Source organism: Mixophyes fleayi, chromosome 12 (genome assembly GCF_038048845.1).
Source record: "Mixophyes fleayi isolate aMixFle1 chromosome 12, aMixFle1.hap1, whole genome shotgun sequence".
Taxonomy (NCBI): domain Eukaryota; kingdom Metazoa; phylum Chordata; class Amphibia; order Anura; family Limnodynastidae; genus Mixophyes; species Mixophyes fleayi.
In genome coordinates, this window is record NC_134413.1 from 6,696,118 (window position 1) to 6,719,925 (window position 23,808).

Below are 23,808 nucleotides of genomic sequence, written 5' to 3' on the forward strand. Positions count from 1 at the left end.
GGTTAAACCAGTTTTCCCAAGAGTTGCTACCTTTCGCTGGTTCTTAGTGATTTGGTAGGCTGCACTCACACGACTATTGGTTCAGCTCCAAAAATTACCTCAGTGATGTCACCTAGTAAAAACGATAGGCCGCATTCTATGAATATTGTTCCAGCGCACAAAATGGCCGCCTCCTTGTGTGTATGGGATGGGTGCACTTCAACCTGCTTCTAGAAAAGGCAGCACAACCCTTGTTTCATATAAGAAGACTGGGATCTCAGAGCAACAATAACACAAACGATGCACCTTCCAAGTTACATCTATATAATATGCTATTTTTATATCGGATGGGAAAGGCTATGACTAGATTTGGATCAATGCGCTTCAACAACGAGATGCTTTGGCACATAAGACATAGATGACGAACTGCAAAATTCAACACTGCCAACATTACATATAAGATACTTGAAATTCAGACAAAATGCTTAAAACATATCTTTATAATGGGACAGGTCCCACTTTGTGTGTATATTTTCTGCAATGCATTTGCATCTTGGTCATTTAATAACTTTATCAAAGTCACAGAAAAAGCCTAAAATGAGCAAATAAAAGTGAACAGCACACGTTGAACAAAAACTATTTTGTACATCAAGAAATACAAGATCTGTGATAACCTTAGTGATGCGCTGGGTCATAACTACTGATCAATATGACTCACACTTGTTTATGGTGTATTGTGTATGAAAGATATACTGTGTTCTGCTTCCAAGCGGAAGCTGTTTTTCTGTTGAGTGGTCTGTATTCATGTTAAAGGGACTGTAACCTCTTTTTTTTGCTTAAATGGGGCTAACACAATAAATGCAAAATCTAAACAGTTTATGTTCCTCTCTGTCATATATCTCTGTGGACATAACTATAACTCGTATGGCACCAACACCCTCCCCCAATTATGTCACGTCTGAAAGCTGTTGTATTGTGATCACGCCTCAATAAAACTGTCAAGCGAGGTCTGAGATAAAATACTGGGATTACTGAGGAAGAGAAGGCAAGTAATGGCAACTGTACGGAACTGTGAGTTCTACAAGCGGATTTACTATCATCATCATAAAAACCAGATAACGTCCGGCACTAGTATTCCCTTATTGTTTACAAATACAAGGCAAAATAAAGAACTTAGGGCTAGAGAAACAGACGGTCCTTTTGCATAACAATCGAGGTGGTAAATGTATTAACCTCTGATTCTAACAAATTGTTGATATTCTGCAAAATTTAAAACAGTAATGTGTTTAAAGGCAATACTTGCCTTTAAATAGATTGCCGTTTTAAATGTGGCCAGCAAAGTCGCCGAATATCAGCAATTTGTTAGAACCTGAGGTTAATATATGATTGGAAATAGAAGCAGAGAATTCTAATGACAGATAAAAGCCAAAAGTCCTCGTTGACCTTCTCACTACAACTTCCGGGACTGGACGATGCGACAACCAGATTGTATGGGGCCCACTATGAACCAATCTTTGGGTCAGAAAGGCTAATGTGATCTGTGCAATCTGATCTTCTACAAACTGGGCACATATCTCTCCGGGAGATGTGAATAGATCCCCTCATATTGGAGAATCTTAACGTTTAAGGCACATTAGGTGGCATGGTGACATTTTTGTAGAGTGTTAGCTCTTTGGTTGGATGAAGGTTAGTTTGTCCAAAACAAAAGAGAACAACTGAAAATGGTGTCTACATTTTGATACTGATAATTTGATTGTATAGAAACACATTTTATATACTTCTTAGGATAGCTTGCTTGGGTCACAGAGACGGAGAGACATGGACACACAAACAGAGACAATACATTACTACATAGAGGACTCGTATTCATCACAGATAATTATATAATGATTGTTAGAAACCTGAAGAGACACAAACTTCTCTGCTTATGATATCAGGGAGAGCAGCACAATTTGGATTTAATATAATAATGCTATCTGCACATATGTGCTGTAACTCACAACGACCAATCAGATGCATGTTTACATTTTACAAAAATGTACTAGAACATGACAGCTAGGATCTGATTGGCTCTTTGGATGGCTGCATATTTGTAGACATTGCTCCATCGTATAAGCTCTATTATGTATGTTATATAATTAACTATATAAATGATACAGTTTGCGGACTCCAGGCTGGAGTTTGGGCTGTCTCTGCAGAAAGGTTTGTGACCCATAGACAGCAATATCCAGGGCTCACTAAGTTTGGGAGTCTCTTGTTTGTGAATTTAGTATGTTGTTTTCAATGTGGGATCTTTTAGCTTTACAGAATTAGGATTCTTAGTTGTGCAGCCAATGGGTTAATTGTTTTGCAATAATGCAAATAAATTCCAATGCTGGCTGATATACATCCATTGTGATAGTCACTCTTATATAGTCCCTGATATACATCAATTGTGTTAGTCACTGTCTTATATAGTCCCTGATATACATCCATTGTGTTAGTCACTCTTATATAGTCCCTGATATAAATCCATTGTGTTAGTCACTGTCTTATATAGTCCCTGATATACATCCATTGTGTTAGTCACTCTTATATAGTCCCTGATATACATCCATTGTGTTAGTCACTGTCTTATATAGTCCCTGATATACATCCATTGTGTTAGTCACTCTTATATAGTCCCTGATATAAATCCATTGTGTTAGTCACTGTCTTATATAGTCCCTGATATACATCCATTGTGTTAGTCACTCTTATATAGTCCCTGATATACATCCATTGTGTTAGTCACTCTTATATAGTCCCTGATATACATCCATTGTGTTAGTCACTCTTATATAGTCCCTGATATACATCCATTGTGTTAGTCACTCTTATATAATCCCTGATATACATCCATTGTGTTAGTCACTGTCTTATATAGTCCCTGATATACATCCATTGTGTTAGTCACTCTTATATAGTCCCTGATATAAATCCATTGTGTTAGTCACTGTTATACAATCCCAAATAAATATCTATTGTGTTAGTCATTGTGTTATATAGTCCTCAATATACATCCATTTTGTTAGTCACTGTATCATATAGTCCCATACATATATATATATATACATTGTGTTAGTCACTGTATCATATAGTCCCATATATATATATATACATTGTGTTAGTCACTGTATTATATAGTCCCATATATATATATATATATATATATATATATATATATATATACACATTGTGTTAGTCACTGTATCATATAGTCCCATATATATATATATATATATATATATATACACATTGTGTTAGTCACTGTATTATATAGTCCCATATATATATATATATATATATATATATATACATTGTGTTAGTCACTGTATCATATAGTCCCATATATATATATATATACATTGTGTTAGTCACTGTATCATATAGTCCCATATATATATATATATATATATATATATATATATACATTGTGTTAGTCACTGTATTATATAGTCCCATATATATATATATATATATACATTGTGTTAGTCACTGTATTATATAGTCCCATATATATATACATTGTGTTAGTCACTGTATCATATAGTCCCATATATATATATATATATATATACATTGTGTTAGTCACTGTATCATATAGTCCCATATATATATATATATATATACATTGTGTTAGTCACTGTATTATATAGTCCCATATATATATATATATATATATACACTGTGTTAGTCACTGTATGATATAGTCCCCTGTTGTCATACACTTGGCTAGTTACCTTCAGAGGTCTGTAGAACCAGCGTCTTGCTGTACTGACTGACCCCAGCTTTATTGAAGGCCTTAACCCGGGCGTTGTATGTACTGTTAAAGTGCAGGCCGTCCACTGTGCACATCGTCTCCTTCCCAACAAATACTTCCTGCAACAGAAACCAAAATGTATTAAATGGTGATGCTTCATTATACACCTAGAATTTACTTTTTGGATGGATTTTACTTAGTTCTGATAACATAGAGAATTCTGCACCCCTGGGATTCGGCGATCCCCTGATTCTGCCGGGTCACCTCTAAAGCTCCAATGGTCCAGCGGCGCTGATCTCCCTGCTACAATCTGTTCCACACACATTGGTGTTGTTGACGTCCCCTCCCCATGAATTTCCCATTCGCATGACCTTGGAAAGCAGTGGAACTAGAGAGGACCATTGAAGCCTTTGGTGGGACCCAGATTAGATGAATCCAGAACCCCAGGAAAGTAGAACTTTATATGTTATCATAACCCAATCAACGCCATAGAATCCTACATTTTATGACATTCTATTTCCATGTTACATATTTTTCATAACAACCTTTTCTTCAACATTGAGAAGTTCGTCTCTTCCAAATGCCAACATTTCACCACTACCGTACCCTGACGGGCCTCATAGAAACTCATACCCACCACGATGTCTGTTCAACCCCAGTCAGTGTGCAGTAAAGCAGCGTTATAATTGTATTAGTAGCAATCTGCCGCATTAGTCTGAATTATATATACAGTCATTTTATCTTCATTACTTTCCAAATCATATAACTACCTGGATACATTTGCTATGACCAGTTCATCTACTGGGCTGCAGGTTTTTGATAGCGTCACATCATAAAAATTACAGTTAAGCTTGTAAACAGTTTCTACATTAGAAATTCAGTAAATGTTTTCTTTGCATTAAAATTTACAGCTGCCTTTTGCAAATGTGGATAATTGTCATTTTGTACTTTGTGACTTTATCGGTCAGCGCTGGCCGGGCCCATACAGACGGGTGATTTGTGGCTTCCTTTAGGCCTGATAATTTTGCGATATTTATTGAGGCACTTCACAGCCGGACAAGGTTTACAGACTTCTGGATGTGGATTTATAGTCTGCGGACGCTTATAAATGGTGGGTGCTGAATAGACTGGGAGAAATGGCCTGGTTAACCCTTTCTTGGTTAAATCAATGACGACTGAAGTCACCCTGAGATACTAAAAGCCGCCTCTAGACAGCTGTGAGAGTTTGTTCATGCGATCTGATTGCTGAAGGCTAAAAATGAACTGCAATTATAATTTACATTCTGCATATTTCAGGACCTTATCAAACTGACAACATTTAAAATACGGTTAACTGTAATCAGACCAGAGACTAACATGACTTCTAAGAGAGGAGAACAGCCGGCCGTGGGAGACAACAAGAAAACCAGACAAAACACAAATAATACACATTGGTTTATTCTTACGATAGTTCAATTGACATACTTATAGCCATACCAATGAACGACTGTTTGTACAGAGTTACTAAATATGTGCATTTCCCCTTTAACATTTGTTTTCACTTTTTATTTGCATTCTTTATTAATAGCCAGAGATAGAGGAATAGATTGATGAATAGAAGCAATGTAAGTAGAATATCAGTTACTATTAGGTATAGATCAGTATGGATCTATCAGTAATGCCTCGCCTACAACAGCTGATCCAGCCAGTCAGTGGAAGTATCCAGTCCGTACAGGACCGCTGCACGGTTATAAAGAGCTGTGTTGTTTCAGTATTGTATGTTTGTTTACTATAAGTAAACACGGAACAAAGTGGCTCAGTGGTTAGCACTTCTGCCTTACAGCACTGGGGTCAAGAGTTCAATTCCCGACCATGGCCTTATCTGTGTGGAGTTTGAGTGTTCTCCCCGTGATTGCGTGGGTTTCCTCCGGGTGCTCCGGTTTCCTCCGGGTGCTCCGGTTTCCTCCGGGTGCTCCGGTTTCCTCCCACACTCCAAAAACATACTGGCAGGTTAATTGGCTGCTAACAAATTGACCCTAGTCTGTGTGTGTGTGTGTGTGTGTGTGTTAGAGAATTTAGACTGTAAGCTCCAATGTGGCAGGGACTGATGTGAGTGAGTTCTCTGTACAGCGCTGCAGAATCAGTGGCGCTATATAAATAGATGATGATGATGATGATTGCTCAGCTTTGATGAAGCAGAACGAGGGAGTACAGACAGGTTTCAAAATGATCGATGCATCTAAAGTAACAGTTTTAAATGTTTTACTTTAGCATCATTTTGTATTTATATGGGAGCAGGAGGTACAGTCACACAATGTGTTTGAGAGATGACAACTACAGGCGGTAGGAGGGACGGTGACAGAAATCCTGGATTATTAAGTACATCATCATTACATGACTGTAGTTCACGTTCAGCCGGTCCTTACCCTAAACTGCCCCCCGTTGCCGTCGTCCAGCTCCAGTATGTAACCTTCTGCTTGTACCATAGACATCGGAGGCTGTTTCCAGGACAAGGTGGCGCTGTTGTTGTGGGTGCAGCATTCCTCCATCTGGAGAATCGGGGGCGCTGGCACTAAGGAAGGAACTGAGAAATAATTATCATGAGCCAGGATTGTGTGACACACTGAGACGGACAAACTGTGAAACCCCTGTACGCCCCCCTCATTGTACTTCTAATGATATAATCACACACCTCCCTACAGTTACAGGGGCAAACGCAGGATTTGTAGAGGGGGGTTTCCACACCACGCCGCCAGTGGGCGTGACCAGCATGCATGGGGGCGTGGCTATAATATTAGACAGTGCTTGGCTGCTCTCCAACTCTTCTATACCCATAATATACATGGGCAATGCTGCGTGCACTACTGTTAGGTGCACACAGCTCTCTCTTTTCAAGCAGAGCTGTATGAAGGCGGGGGCAGGGTTCAGCCACCTCAATTATACAGTGCCCCAGGCTTGGAGGGGGGTTTACAGGCACTAGGAAACCCCCCCCCTCCCTCGGTTTGCCTATGAGTTAGAATCTCGAAAGCGGGACAAAATAAAACCCGCCCCCGGTTCACCCAAACTCCGCCCTCTAATGGACATACTTTTAAAAGCAAAAGGCCACCCATTTTCCTGTTATGGGCACAGTTGGGAGATATGATTATCACGTGGGACTATGCACCCTCTACGCTGATTATAAGGATTTTAGATGTTGATAAAAGCTCTCTGAACTTATAGAACCCTTATACAGAGCACTACAAACAGGCTTCAAACATCCCTATAATCTACAGTACGGGGTAATGACATCACTTAGCAATTATCATAGAGATATTATTTACATTTGTGTATATAGTTCTAACACACAAATGACACTATATAATATGAATACATTGTAACACTGTAATAATGTTTGTATGAAGTATAATTAGTGTAACTGAGATGTCGTCATGGTTACCACAGTGTTGTTAAAACTACACTATCCATTAACGCACTTCTTTTATAATGAATACTATTCCCTATTGTAGATTATAAAGCTGTTCAATATTTGTTTTAGAACCAGTGCTAGTATTCATATTTAAAAAGTGCTCTGTCTATGATCTTGAACCTTTGTAATCCACTTAGGGGGCCATTTGTGAAGCCCCCCCCAAAAAAAATTAAAGCGCAGAACGCCGTTTCTTATTTAGCACAGTGGCGCATGATTTACGCATTTTCAGAGCCATGGGTGCATTGCAACGAAATGTCTGTGGGCTCCTTACAGGGCTGCAGGGGTACAAACGTAACCACTACTTGACTATTTCAACCCTCCCTCAATATTTTAGTTTTCACAACTATCCAAATGCATTGCTGGTGTGTCCTTCCCAAATGTATTGAATGATTAGTGATGGGACTTTGGGGCTGCCCCTAGCTTACGTGTCATATATTTTGATTTTATGCATACTTTACATAGGTTTAACAGAGTGTAACAGCGCCTCTTATATCTAAAATGAGCCGTCAGCACCCTGGCAAAATTCGTGAGGTCACGGTAAAGTCAAAATTCATTGCAATGCCCGACAAGTGCATTCAAACTGCTCCATCACCTCCCCCCACTGCCCCCCGTTAAAATACTCTGCACACAGAAAGTAAATATCTTTTTATGATGCTCACTGACAGACCTTTACAAAACTGCGGCTGCATCATAAATCATAGGGAGACAGCGATCTGCCCATCCTGCGGAACACGAGATACTATCTCGGCCTCGCAAATCCGCAAGTAACGGTATAAAACCAGACGTATCAAGGGCGAAAGTGGCTGAGTGATTTCTCATGTGCTTAGGAATGACTTCAGGAGATACGTTAACTAAGGTATCGTTAAGTGTTATATTTATACTAAACATATAACAATTTAATAATGAGGTTTCTCTTCACTCCCAAATGCAGGCGATATATTGAGATGGTGCCAGAGGTGATGATTGGGTCCTATATATGGGAAGCATCAATTCAGCCCAAACATGAAGGATAGAACAGGCCGGGGAGAGAGTGTAGGTCTCAGATCTTCTTAAATGATTTGGGGGTAATCCCCCCTTGATTGTACATCCCCAGGTACTGGTACCGCTGCAAAACTGTAAGCGTTACGCTGACTGATGGATGACATTGCACAATTCACAACAGATCCCGTCCTCGACTGAACTCCGAGATATGAAATGACTCCTCAGGCAGCTTTGGCATTGTGACAAGGAAAATATTTGCCAAGGCACCGTTGTCTAAACCTAAATCTACTGCTAAAGCACAATCGTTTGCTCAAGGCTGGCAGCTCAAATGTTTAAGTTTTTATCATGCGGCTAACAGTAACGCCCCCTATTGGTCACGTCAAGCACAACATGGACGAACGTAATCCGATAAGTCAGCGCGAGCCAACACAGGCCTGCACATGGTGCGTGTGTTTATTTAAGGAGGGGTTACCCAAACCCTTTTTTAATACTAGATCGCTTTGTACGCCATCAGTTCCCCATTCATTTTAGCAAAACTGTTTCTATTTACCTTTCATCTGTACAAAGTCCAGCTGGTGGATGGACTGTAAGAGGGGCGAGCTGTCCAGGTTTAGATCGAAATCGGTGGTCATTCTGGGAGTGAGGGTCCCTTTACCCCACTGGTTCTCAGTCAGGTGCACTCGCCGGATCAGAGCGTCAGATATCTAATATATATATATATAAGAAAAAATAACATCATTTCACAAACATCTTATAACATCCTATTTTGTCTGTTTTAGGACGGGGCCTGGGACAGGGTAATGGCATCTAGTTCAGTGAAGAGATGGACAATTTGCAGTTCTCAGATCGGTATATTAAGAGAAACTCAGGAAGTTACTGTTGCGATTATGGGGTAGATTTTTAAAAGCTTCTAATAAGGAAAAGTGGAGATGTTGCCCATAGCAACCAATCAGATTTTAGCTGACATTTATCCAGTACATTCTAGAGAATGGTAAGTACAATCTAATTGGTTGCTTGTGTCTGGATCAATTACAGTAACACTGGGATCAGACTATCACCACACTGAATTTACCAGCATGGCTGATAAAGGTTCAATCAGTCAGATTATTACCGGGCAATAGAGAAGTTAAATAAACAGACTTACCTTCAATAAGACGCTGGAGATCTCCGATGGAAGCACCATGCTGACAGCAAGTGATTCCGATTGGAGAAGTGTTCGGCACTGCAGGCTGACGTCATCGCGACGTCTGTCAATACAAATTTAAAGCGTCAATGTGGGGACCCCTAAGTTTAAGTGTTTAAACACTTAACCCGACATTGCCGCTTTAAATTTCTATTGACAGACGTCACGATGACGTCACCCTGCAGTGCCGAACACTTCTCCAATCAGAATCACTTGCTGTCAGCATGGTGCTCCCATCGGAGATCTCCAGCGTCGGGTTGAAGGTAAGTCTGTTTCTGTTCCAATCGTTTTTTCATAATTTCGGATTTTCTTTGTAGGCCTTCTCCGTGTCGGAGTAGTGGACATCGGTAAAGTGTACCCAACCCACCTGCTGCAATACTGCCGTCTATTCTAGGCTATATACTCTGTACAATTATAGTGGAAGCCATTTACGAAGCCCGAATGGTCCCCAACTTCAAGACCCACCACACCGCTCAATTTGCGCGAGTGCGTCTGGATGTTTTCCATGGCAGAGTAAGAGCAGTCATGTGCCAATATTACTATAATGAGATAAAGGGATGGAAAAGGGGCATCTTACAGGCGTCACTTGGGGCATACAGCAATTTCCGCTCTACAAAAAGACCTCGGTTTTGGACCAGATCGGAGCTAGCGGTCATTGTGTTCCATCCAATAATTATATTGGGAACTACTGTGCGCCTCCATGACGTACTTTGGCGTAGAAATGCGTATCCAGGCGCGCTTCAAGCAATGTAATGTAACATGTCACAGACACACATGTATGTGCCACGTCCGTTCACTCTCATTATTTATTTGGCGCACAGTATTCTAGCCCAAAAAATTAAAAGCTGTGATGGCAAAGTGATGGGAGGTTGTACTTTTAAAGCATCACGCTGAGCGCACCCCCAGAGTTGTCCTCCTCTCCGCCCACGTAGGCGCATTGCTAAGATTCCGGAGGTGTTGTTAATATTGTCTTTTATTTAGACGCGGTAGTGAGCTGGTCCTGCTCCTGCCCAGTCCTGACACGACCATCAAACAGATTCTGTCTCTAATTTTTTAAATTTTGAATGGGTGGCGAGACCCTTATTTGTACTGGGAAATCTTCACACAAAGTATTTTACAAAACCCGCTGCCTTGGTGTCACACTGGACTCCGCTCTCTGCTTTATTCCTCACATCCAGACTCTCTCTCAGTCCTGTCGACTCCACCTTAAAAACATTGTCAGAATACGCCCTTTTCTTACTCAACATGCTACCAAATCTCTTATCCATTCTCTCATCATCTCCCGTCTTGACTATTGCAACCTCCTGCTATCTGGCATTCCTGACACCCATATATCCACAATTCAATCCATCCTAAATGCTGCTGCAAGACTGATCTTCCTCTCTCATCGCTCCACATCTGCTGCACCACTTTGTAAATCTCTAAACTGGATCCTTGTATCCTCCAGTATCCAATTCAAATTACTCACCCTTACCTACAAAGCCTCAACAACACCACCCCTGCATACATCTCAAATCTCACATCAAAATACACTCCCTCCCGCCCTCTTAGATCTACCTCTGACCTGCACCTTGTCTCGTCTCTGGTAACCACCCCTCACTCCCGTCCACAAGACTTCTCCCGTGCTGCTCCCCACTTATGGAATTCCCTACCACGCCTACAAGACTTTCCCACAACCTTCACATCTTTAGACGCTCTCTAAAAACCCATCTCATTTTTAGAGGTGACCTTATCCCTGATAACACTACTCACACTAATGCACCCTCACAACTGTCCCAATCTCCACTCTGAGCCACACTCGCTCCTCTTGTTTCAGCTGTGCCCTCTTCCCCTTAGAATGTAAGCTCTGTAATGAGCAGGGTCCTCCATACCCTTTGTTTTCATGTCCACGTTTATCTTGTCTACCTTGTATGTCCTTATTTTATGTATGTCCCTGTTTACCCTACTGTACGGCGCTGCGGAGCACTGTGGCGACATACAAATCTACGATAATAATATACATATACCCCACAAACAAGATGGCCACTCACCTGGAGGAAACCGCTGAGATCATTCTCTTTTATAACTTCCAGGCAATACTCCATCAATCCGGTGGTCTGACGCAGCTTCACTGTACAGTGAGATATCTGATCCCGCACCACCTACAGGAGAGCAGTGAACACAGTCAGATCTCAAAGTATCCCAGATAATTGTAACACCCACAAATAAAAGGAAATATATATCTTAGCCTAAGACTAGTAACAAAGTTACAATGATCCTATTACTATAATAAATAGTTATGATAAAATAGTGCATTAAAACTTTTCATGCACTTGAATATGTAGATCCGGTGGCTCTGTCTTTAGCACTTCTGCCTCACAGCACTGGGGTCATGAGTTCAATTCCCAACCATGGCCTTATCTGTGTGGGGTTTGTATGTTCTCCCCGTGTTTGCGTGGGTTTCCTCCGGGTGCTCCGGTTTCCTCCCACACTCCAAAAACATACTGGTAGGTTAATTGGCTGCTATCAAATTGCCCTTAGTCTCTCTCAGGCTGTGTGTGTCTGTGTCTGTGTCTGTGTGTGTGTGTTAGGGGATTTATATTGGAAACTGCGGAATTAGTGCCGCTATATAAATAAATGTAATGATGATGATGATGATGATTCGGCGCTTACTCACAGTGCAGAAAGTAATTTTGTGGACTGGACCAACTGATAACACATTAAACATCTAACCCTGACTGGTCTCTTCCATTCTATTTTCTATTCATCCCCAGTGCCAGGAAGGAGACAGATTCAATAGCCATTCTAGTTGTTTAAAAAGAAGGACACTGCTGCCACAGTCACACGCAGTCAACCTGCCACATTGTTAGTTGAAGCTTTAAAGACAGGACTATGGGTGTATGTGAACTTGATTGGTTCCCCTTATTATGGCCGTAGGATGCAGTATGGAATTGCTTCTTGTACATTCAGTCATAGTCTACAAGTATATACGGTATCTATGTAGCACAGTGATTCTTAATAGAATATGTTATTGATAACATAGTCACAACATGTCTTTACCAATGACAACATAAGGTAGTCTGCAGTATTTTGATTCAGCAAAAAATAGTTTATTTAAAAATGATCACGAACTTTACAGGACACAAACAGACGAATAATAGGGACTGTTAATCGTTGTGAAGCGGCTGTAGGACACCGCTACGGGCAATCTGACCCTGACTATAGTCATCCCAAGGAACCAGGGAAAGGATTACAGGAGTAGAATAAGGGGACAGTTTCGGTAATTACTGAAATGTTTCATTTTATGTGTAAGAGGATTGTTAGATGAAGAATGCAATTCATAATTATAGATAGATGAAGGGGGACTTATGGGCAAGCACAGTGGCTCAGTGGTTAGCACTTCTGCCTCACAGCACTGGGGTCATGAGTTCAATTCCCGACCATGGCCTTATCTGTGTGGAGTTTGTATGTTCTCGCTGTGTGTGCGCGTGGGTTTCCTCCGGGTGCTCCGGTTTCCTCCCACACTCCAAAAACATACTGGTAGGTTAATTGGCTGCTATCAAATTGACCCTAGTCTGTGTGTGTGTGTGTGTGTGTGTGTGTGTGTCTATATTAGGGAATTTAGACTGTAAGCTCCAATGGGACAGGGACTGATGTGAGTGAGTTCTCTGTACAGCGCTGCGGAATTAGAGGCGCTATATAAATAAATGGTGATGATGGTGATAGATGAAGGGGGACTTAAGATTTAACATACCAGTATTTTTATTAGTAAATCCCTTAAACGAACAGCAGGTGGCAGAGTTAACTAACGCAATTAGTAACCTAAAGCATCTGACTTCCAGCTACTGAAATCAAAATCATCTTGTGCATTATGGTGGGTTTGAATCTGTTCACTTCATTATTTCTATCCAGCCTCCTCTTTACAGACCACTCTTTAGTAGACATGGGCCCTGAGAGCGGCACGTCGGGTAATCTTTGGCGGGATTGGAGAATTTAAATATCTGCTCCGATGCTCGGGAAAGAGAACGTTATCGTGGATTCGAGTTCGTCTGGAGCTCTGATATCCGGCACCCGAGTCAAACTGAAGCTCCAGGCATTCGAGATAGACTGGACCTTGCCATCCGAGATAGACTGGACCTTGCCATCCGAGATAGACTGGACCTTGCCATCCGAGATAGACTGGACCTTGCCATCCGAGATAGACTGGACCTTGCCATCCGAGATAGACTGGACCTTGCCATCCGAGATAGACTGGACCTTGCCATCCGACTGGATAGACTGGACCTTGCCATCCGAGATAGACTGGACCTTGCCATCCGACTGGATAGACTGGACCTTGCCATCCGAGATAGACTGGACCTTGCCATCCGAGATAGACTAGACCTTGCCATCCGACTGGATAGACTGGACCTTGCCATCCGACTGGATAGAACATACTGACTCACACCGTGACTTGTGGGGCACTGAGCATTGTCCAGAGAGACAAGTTAGCCCGAGACCCGAGAGGGAGGCTACTAATGTCATTGGGTATTATATACCGGACATCAGATTAGGATCTTTGTCTTATACTGGACAACAGGTCTAAGCCACATCTAATGAGCAGTATACTGATGTACATTGGGCATCAGATTTGGCTTTGTATTACATACCGGTCGTCACATAGAGGTCTGTATTGTATGCTGGATGGATGGGACTAAGAGACTGTACAAAGGGCAACTAAAATGGTGCATGGTCTACAGCACAAAACTTGCCCGGAAAGACTAAAATATCTTAATATGTACAGTTTGGAGCAGAGAAGGGAACGGGGGACATGATAGAAACTTTCATATATATGAATGGTTATAACAAGGTACAGGAGGGAAACATTCTACAAAGGAAGAGAAGTATTAGAACACGAGGACATGTACTGACACTGGGGGGAAGAGAAGTATTAGGACACGAGGACATGCACTGACACTGGGGGGGGGAAGAGAAGTATTAGAACACGAGGACATGTACTGACACTGGGGGGAAGAGAAGTATTAGAACACGAGGACATGTACTGACACTGGGGGGAAGAGAAGTATTAGGACACGAGGACATGTACTGACACTGGGGGGAAGAGAAGTATTAGAACACGAGGACATGTACTGACACTGGGGGGAAGAGAAGTATTAGGACACGAGGACATGTACTGACACTGGGGGGAAGAGAAGTATTAGAACACGAGGACATGCACTGACACTGGGGGGAAGAGAAGTATTAGAACACGAGGACATGTACTGACACTGGGGGGAAGAGAAGTATTAGAACACGAGGACATGCACTGACACTGGGGGGAAGAGAAGTATTAGAACACGAGGACATGTACTGACACTGGGGGGGAAGAGAAGTATTAGAACACGAGGACATGTACTGACACTGGGGGGGAAGAGAAGTATTAGAACACGAGGACATGTACTGACACTGGGGGGAAGAGAAGTATTAGAACAGGAGGACATGTACTGACACTGGGGGGAAGAGAGGTATTAGAACACGAGGACATGTACTGACACTGGGGGAAGAGAGGTATTAGAACACGAGGACATGTACTGACACTGGGAGGAAGAGAAGTATTAGAACACGAGGACATGTACTGACACTGGGGGGAAGAGAAGTATTAGAACATGAGGACATGCACTGACACTGGGGGGAAGAGAAGTATTAGAACAGGAGGACATGTACTGACACTGGGGGAAGAGAGGTATTAGAACACGAGGACATGTACTGACACTGGGGGGGAAGAGAAGTATTAGAACACGAGGACATGTACTGACACTGGGGGGAAGAGAAGTATTAGAACATGAGGACATGCACTGACACTGGGGGGAAGAGAAGTATTAGAACAGGAGGACATGTACTGACACTGGGGGAAGAGAGGTATTAGAACACGAGGACATGTACTGACACTGGGGGGAAGAGAAGTATTAGAACATGAGGACATGCACTGACACTGGGGGGAAGAGAAGTATTAGAACAGGAGGACATGTACTGACACTGGGGGGAAGAGAAGTATTAGAACACGAGGACATGTACTGACACTGGGGGGGAAGAGAAGTATTAGAACACAAGGACATGCACTGACACTGGGGGAAGAGAGGTATTAGAACACGAGGACGTGTACTGACACTGGGGGAAGAGAAGTATTAGAACACGAGGACATGTACTGACACTGGGGGGAAGAGAAGTATTAGAACACGAGGACATGTACTGACACTGGGGGGAAGAGAAGTATTAGAACACGAGGACATGCACTGACACTGGGGGGAAGAGAAGTATTAGAACAGGAGGACATGTACTGACACTGGGGGGAAGAGAAGTATTAGAACACAAGGACATGTACTGACACTGGGGGGAAGAGAAGTATTAGAACACGAGGACATGCACTGACACTGGGGGGAAGAGAAGTATTAGAACACTAGGACATGTACTGACACTGGGGGGAAGAGAAGTATTAGAACACGAGGACATGTACTGACACTGGGGGGAAGAGAAGTATTAGAACATGAGGACATGCACTGACACTGGGGGGAAGAGAAGTATTAGAACAGGAGGACATGTACTGACACTGGAGGAAGAGAAGTATTAAAACAGGAGGACATGTACTGACACTGGGGGGAAGAGAAGTATTAGAACACGAGGACATGTACTGACACTGGGGGGAAGAGAAGTATTAGAACACAAGGACATGTACTGACACTGGGGGGAAGAGAAGTATTAGAACACGAGGACATGTACTGACACTGGGGGGAAGAGAAGTATTAGAACACAAGGACATGTACTGACACTGGGGGAAGAGAAGTATTAGAACACGAGGACATGCACTGACACTGGGGGAAGAGAAGTATTAGAACACAAGGACATGTACTGACACTGGGGGGAAGAGAAGTATTAGAACACGAGGACATGCACTGACACTGGGGGGAAGAGAAGTATTAGAACACTAGGACATGTACTGACACTGGGGGGAAGAGAAGTATTAGAACACGAGGACATGTACTGACACTGGGGGGAAGAGAAGTATTAGAACATGAGGACATGTACTGACACTGGGGGGAAGAGAAGTATTAGAACACAAGGACATGTACTGACACTGGAGGGAAGAGAAGTATTAGAACACGAGGACATGTACTGACACTGGGGGGAAGAGAAGTATTAGAACATGAGGACATGTACTGACACTGGGGGGAAGAGAAGTATTAGAACACTAGGACATGTACTGACACTGGGGGGAAGAGAAGTATTAGAACACAAGGACATGTACTGACACTGGGGGGAAGAGAAGTATTAGAACACAAGGACATGTACTGACACTGGGGGGAAGAGAAGTATTAGAACACTAGGACATGTACTGACACTGGGGGGGAAGAGAAGTATTAGAACATGAGGACATGCACTGACACTGGGGGGAAGAGAAGTATTAGAACACGAGGACATGTACTGACACTGGGAGGAAGAGAAGTATTAGAACACGAGGACATGTACTGACACTGAGGGGGAAGAGAAGTATTAGAACACGAGGACATGTACTGACACTGGGGGGAAGAGAAGTATTAGAACACGAGGACATGTACTGACACTGGAGGGAAGAGAAGTATTAGAACACGAGGACATGTACTGACACTGGGGGGAAGAGAAGTATTAGAACACGAGGACATGCACTGACACTGGGGGGAAGAGAAGTATTAGAACACGAGGACATGTACTGACACTGGGGGGAAGAGAAGTATTAGAACACGAGGACATGTACTGACACTGGGGGGAAGAGAAGTATTAGAACACAAGGACATGTACTGACACTGGGGGGAAGAGAAGTATTAGAACACAAGGACATGTACTGACACTGGGGGGAAGAGAAGTATTAGAACACGAGGACATGTACTGACACTGGGGGGAAGAGAAGTATTAGAACACGAGGACATGTACTGACACTGGGGGGAAGAGAAGTATTAGAACACGAGGACATGTACTGACACTGGAGGGAAGAGAAGTATTAGAACACGAGGACATGTACTGACACTGGGGGGAAGAGACGTATTAGAACACGAGGACATGTACTGACACTGGGGGGAAGAGAAGTATTAGAACACGAGGACATGTACTGACACTGGGGGGAAGAGAAGTATTAGAACACGAGGACATGTACTGACACTGGGGGGAAGAGAAGTATTAGAACACGAGGACATGTACTGACACTGGGGGGGAATAGAAGTATTAGAACACGAGGACATGTACTGACACTGGGGGGAAGAGAAGTATTAGAACAGGAGGACATGTACTGACACTGGAGGGAAGAGAAGTATTAGAACACGAGGACATGTACTGACACTGGGGGGGAAGAGAAGTATTAGAACACGAGGACATGTACTGACACTGGGGGAAGAGAAGTATTAGAACACGAGGACATGTACTGACACTGGGGGGGAAGAGAAGTATTAGAACACGAGGACATGCACTGACACTGGGGGGAAGAGAAGTACTAGAACACGAGGACATGTACTGACACTGGGGGGAAGAGAAGTATTAGAACACGAGGACATGTACTGACACTGGGGGGAAGAGAAGTATTAGAACACGAGGACATGTACTGACACTGGGGGGGAATAGAAGTATTAGAACACGAGGACATGTACTGACACTGGGGGGAAGAGAAGTATTAGAACACGAGGACATGTACTGACACTGGGGGGAAGAGAAGTATTAGAACACGAGGACATGCACTGACACTGGGGGGAAGAGAAGTATTAGAACACGAGGACATGTACTGACACTGGGGGGAAGAGAAGTATTAGGACACGAGGACATGCACTGACACTGGGGGGAAGAGAAGTATTAGAACACGAGGACATGCACTGACACTGGGGGGAAGAGAAGTATTAGAACACGAGGACATGTACTGACACTGGGGGGGAAGAGAAGTATTAGAACACGAGGACATGTACTGACACTGGGGGGGAAGAGAAGTATTAGAACACGAGGACATGTACTGACACTGGGGGGAAGAGAAGTATTAGAACAGGAGGACATGTACTGACACTGGGGGGAAGAGAGGTATTAGAACACGAGGACATGTACTGACACTGGGGGAAGAGAGGTATTAGAACACGAGGACATGTACTGACACTGGGAGGAAGAGAAGTATTAGAACACGAGGACATGTACTGACACTGGGGGGAAGAGAAGTATTAGAACATGAGGACATGCACTGACACTGGGGGGAAGAGAAGTATTAGAACAGGAGGACATGTACTGACACTGGGGGAAGAGAGGTATTAGAACACGAGGACATGTACTGACACTGGGGGGGAAGAGAAGTATTAGAACACGAGGACATGTACTGACACTGGGGGGAAGAGAAGTATTAGAACATGAGGACATGCACTGACACTGGGGGGAAGAGAAGTATTAGAACAGGAGGACATGTACTGACACTGGGGGAAGAGAGGTATTAGAACACGAGGACATGTACTGACACTGGGGGGAAGAGAAGTATTAGAACATGAGGACATGCACTGACACTGGGGGGAAGAGAAGTATTAGAACAGGAGGACATGTACTGACACTGGGGGGAAGAGAAGTATTAGAACACGAGGACATGTACTGACACTGGGGGGGAAGAGAAGTATTAGAACACAAGGACATGCACTGACACTGGGGGAAGAGAGGTATTAGAACACGAGGACGTGTACTGACACTGGGGGGAAGAGAAGTATTAGAACACGAGGACATGTACTGACACTGGGGGGAAGAGAAGTATTAGAACACGAGGACATGTACTGACACTGGGGGGAAGAGAAGTATTAGAACACGAGGACATGCACTGACACTGGGGGGAAGAGAAGTATTAGAACAGGAGGACATGTACTGACACTGGGGGGAAGAGAAGTATTAGAACACAAGGACATGTACTGACACTGGGGGGAAGAGAAGTATTAGAACACGAGGACATGCACTGACACTGGGGGGAAGAGAAGTATTAGAACACTAGGACATGTACTGACACTGGGGGGAAGAGAAGTATTAGAACACGAGGACATGTACTGACACTGGGGGGAAGAGAAGTATTAGAACATGAGGACATGCACTGACACTGGGGGGAAGAGAAGTATTAGAACAGGAGGACATGTACTGACACTGGAGGAAGAGAAGTATTAAAACAGGAGGACATGTACTGACACTGGGGGGAAGAGAAGTATTAGAACACGAGGACATGTACTGACACTGGGGGGAAGAGAAGTATTAGAACACAAGGACATGTACTGACACTGGGGGGAAGAGAAGTATTAGAACACGAGGACATGTACTGACACTGGGGGGAAGAGAAGTATTAGAACACAAGGACATGTACTGACACTGGGGGAAGAGAAGTATTAGAACACGAGGACATGCACTGACACTGGGGGGAAGAGAAGTATTAGAACACAAGGACATGTACTGACACTGGGGGGAAGAGAAGTATTAGAACACGAGGACATGCACTGACACTGGGGGGAAGAGAAGTATTAGAACACTAGGACATGTACTGACACTGGGGGGAAGAGAAGTATTAGAACACGAGGACATGCACTGACACTGGGGGGAAGAGAAGTATTAGAACACGAGGACATGTACTGACACTGGGGGGAAGAGAAGTATTAGAACACAAGGACATGTACTGACACTGGAGGGAAGAGAAGTATTAGAACACGAGGACATGTACTGACACTGGGGGGAAGAGAAGTATTAGAACATGAGGACATGTACTGACACTGGGGGGGAAGAGAAGTATTAGAACACTAGGACATGTACTGACACTGGGGGGAAGAGAAGTATTAGAACACAAGGACATGTACTGACACTGGGGGGAAGAGAAGTATTAGAACACAAGGACATGTACTGACACTGGGGGGAAGAGAAGTATTAGAACACTAGGACATGTACTGACACTGGGGGGGAAGAGAAGTATTAGAACATGAGGACATGCACTGACACTGGGGGGAAGAGAAGTATTAGAACACGAGGACATGTACTGACACTGGGAGGAAGAGAAGTATTAGAACACGAGGACATGTACTGACACTGAGGGGGAAGAGAAGTATTAGAACACGAGGACATGTACTGACACTGGGGGGAAGAGAAGTATTAGAACACGAGGACATGTACTGACACTGGAGGGAAGAGAAGTATTAGAACACGAGGACATGTACTGACACTGGGGGGAAGAGAAGTATTAGAACACGAGGACATGCACTGACACTGGGGGGAAGAGAAGTATTAGAACACGAGGACATGTACTGACACTGGGGGGAAGAGAAGTATTAGAACACGAGGACATGTACTGACACTGGGGGGAAGAGAAGTATTAGAACACAAGGACATGTACTGACACTGGGGGGAAGAGAAGTATTAGAACACAAGGACATGTACTGACACTGGGGGGAAGAGAAGTATTAGAACACAAGGACATGTACTGACACTGGGGGGAAGAGAAGTATTAGAACACAAGGACATGTACTGACACTGGGGGGAAGAGAAGTATTAGAACACGAGGACATGTACTGACACTGGGGGGAAGAGAAGTATTAGAACACGAGGACATGTACTGACACTGGGGGGAAGAGAAGTATTAGAACACGAGGACATGTACTGACACTGGAGGGAAGAGAAGTATTAGAACACGAGGACATGTACTGACACTGGGGGGAAGAGACGTATTAGAACACGAGGACATGTACTGACACTGGGGGGAAGAGAAGTATTAGAACACGAGGACATGTACTGACACTGGGGGGAAGAGAAGTATTAGAACACGAGGACATGTACTGACACTGGGGGGGAATAGAAGTATTAGAACACGAGGACATGTACTGACACTGGGGGGAAGAGAAGTATTAGAACACGAGGACATGTACTGACACTGGGGGGAAGAGAAGTATTAGAACACGAGGACATGCACTGACACTGGGGGGAAGAGAAGTATTAGAACACGAGGACATGTACTGACACTGGGGGGGAAGAGAGGTATTAGAACACGAGGACATGCACTGACACTGGGGGAAGAGAAGTACTAGAACACGAGGACATGTACTGATACTGAGGGGAAGAGAAGTATTAGAACACGAGGACATGTACTGACACTGGAGGGAAGAGAAGTATTAGAACATGAGGACATGTACTGACACTGGAAGGAAGAGAAGTATTAGAACACGAGGACATGTACTGATACTGAGGGGAAGAGAAGTATTAGAACACGAGGACATGTACTGACACTGGAGGGAAGAGAAGTATTAGAACATGAGGACATGTACTGACACTGGAAGGAAGAGAAGTATTAGAACACGAGGACATGTACTGATACTGAGGGGAAGAGAAGTATTAGAACACGAGGACATGTACTGACACTGGGGGGAAGAGAAGTATTAGAACACGAGGACATGTACTGACACTGGGGGGAAGAGAAGTATTAGAACACGAGGACATGTACTGACACTGGGGGGAAGAGAAGTATTAGAACACGAGGACATGTACTGACACTGGAAGGAAGAGAAGTATTATAACACGAGGACATGTACTGACAAAGGGGGGAAGAGAAGTATTAGAACACGAGGACATGTACTGATACTGAGGGGAAGAGAAGTATTAGAACACGAGGACATGTACTGACACTGGAGGGAAGAGAAGTATTAGAACATGAGGACATGTACTGACACTGGAAGGAAGAGAAGTATTAGAACACGAGGACATGTACTGATACTGAGGGGAAGAGAAGTATTAGAACACGAGGACATGTACTGACACTGGGGGGAAGAGAAGTATTAGAACACAAGGACATGTACTGACACTGGGAGGAAGAGAAGTATTAGGACACGAGGACATGTATTGACACTGGAGGGAAGAGAAGTATTAGAACACAAGGACATGCACTGACACTGGGGGAAGAGAAGTATTAGAACACGAGGACATGTACTGACACTGGGGGGAAGAGAAGTATTAGAACACGAGGACATGCACTGACACTGGGGGAAGAGAAGTATTAGAACACAAGGACATGTACTGACACTGGGGGGAAGAGAAGTATTAGAACACGAGGACATGTACTGACACTGGGGGAGGAGAAGTATTAGAACACGAGGACATGTACTGACACTGGGGGGAAGAGAAGTATTAGAACACGAGGACATGTACTGACACTGGGGGGGAAGAGAAGTATTAGAACACGAGGACATGTACTGACACTGGGGGGGGAAGAGAAGTACTAGAACACGAGGACATGTACTGACACTGGGGGGAAGAGAAGTATTAGAACACGAGGACATGTACTGACACTGGGGGGGAAGAGAAGTATTAGAACACGAGGACATGTACTGACACTGGGGGGGAAGAGAAGTACTAGAACACGAGGACATGTACTGACACTGGGGGGAAGAGAAGTATTAGAACAGGAGGACATGTACTGACACTGGGGGGAAGAGAAGTATTAGAACACGAGGACATGTACTGACACTGGGGGGGAAGAGAAGTATTAGAACACGAGGACATGCACTGACACTGGGGGGGAAGAGAAGTATTAGAACACGAGGACATGCACTGACACTGGGGGGGAAGAGAAGTATTAGAACACAAGGACATGCACTGACATTGGGGGAAAAGAAGTATTAGAACACAAGGACATGTACTGACACTGGGGGGAAGAGAAGTATTAGAACACAAGGACATGCACTGACACTGGGGGGAAGAGAAGTATTAGAACACAAGGACATGTACTGACACTGGGGGGAAGAGAAGTATTAGAACACAAGGACATGTACTGACACTGGGGGGAAGAGAGGTATTAGAACACGAGGACATGCACTGACACTGGGGGAAAGAGAAGTATTAGAACACGAGGACATGTACTGACACTGGGGGGAAGAGAGGTATTAGAACACGAGGACATGCACTGACACTGGGGGGAAGAGAAGTATTAGAACACGAGGACATGTACTGACACTGGGGGGGAAGAGAAGTATTAGAACACGAGGACATGTACTGACATTGGGGGGAAGAGAAGTATTAGAACACGAGGACATGTACTGACACTGGGGGGGAAGAGAAGTATTAGAACACGAGGACATGTACTGACACTGGGGGGAAGAGAAGTATTAGAACACGAGGACATGTACTGACACTGGGGGGAAGAGAAGTATTAGAACACAAGGACATGTACTGATACTGGGGGGAAGAGAAGTATTAGAACACGAGGACATGTACTGACACTGGGGGGAAGAGAAGTATTAGAACACAAGGACATGTACTGACACTGGGGGAAGAGAAGTATTAGAACACGAGGACATGTACTGACACTGGGGGAAGAGAAGTATTAGAACACGAGGACATGTACTGACACTGGGGGGGAAGAGAAGTATTAGAACACGAGGACATGTACTGACACTGGGGGGAAGAGAAGTATTAGAACACGAGGAC

The 23,808-nt window shown here is 43.8% G+C and overlaps 1 protein-coding gene across 10 annotated transcripts in view; it reads right to left on the minus strand.

The window, feature by feature from the left end:
- The window catches only part of TRIM9 (tripartite motif containing 9), a 71,273-nt gene that overhangs the window by 13,190 nt on the left and 34,275 nt on the right, over window positions 1-23,808 (minus strand). For 7 of the 10 annotated variants that reach the window (XM_075192827.1, XM_075192826.1, XM_075192823.1 and 4 more), the window contains exons 4-7: window positions 11,400-11,510; window positions 8,737-8,890; window positions 6,166-6,323; window positions 3,741-3,879 (exon numbers count right to left, since the gene is read on the minus strand). In XM_075192827.1, the coding sequence (XP_075048928.1) occupies window positions 3,741-3,879; window positions 6,166-6,323; window positions 8,737-8,890; window positions 11,400-11,510 (562 nt within the window). The remainder of the gene's footprint in view (window positions 1-3,740; window positions 3,880-6,165; window positions 6,324-8,736; window positions 8,891-11,399; window positions 11,511-23,808) is intronic. The other 3 variants (XM_075192822.1, XM_075192830.1, XM_075192825.1) reach the window with 1 other exon arrangement.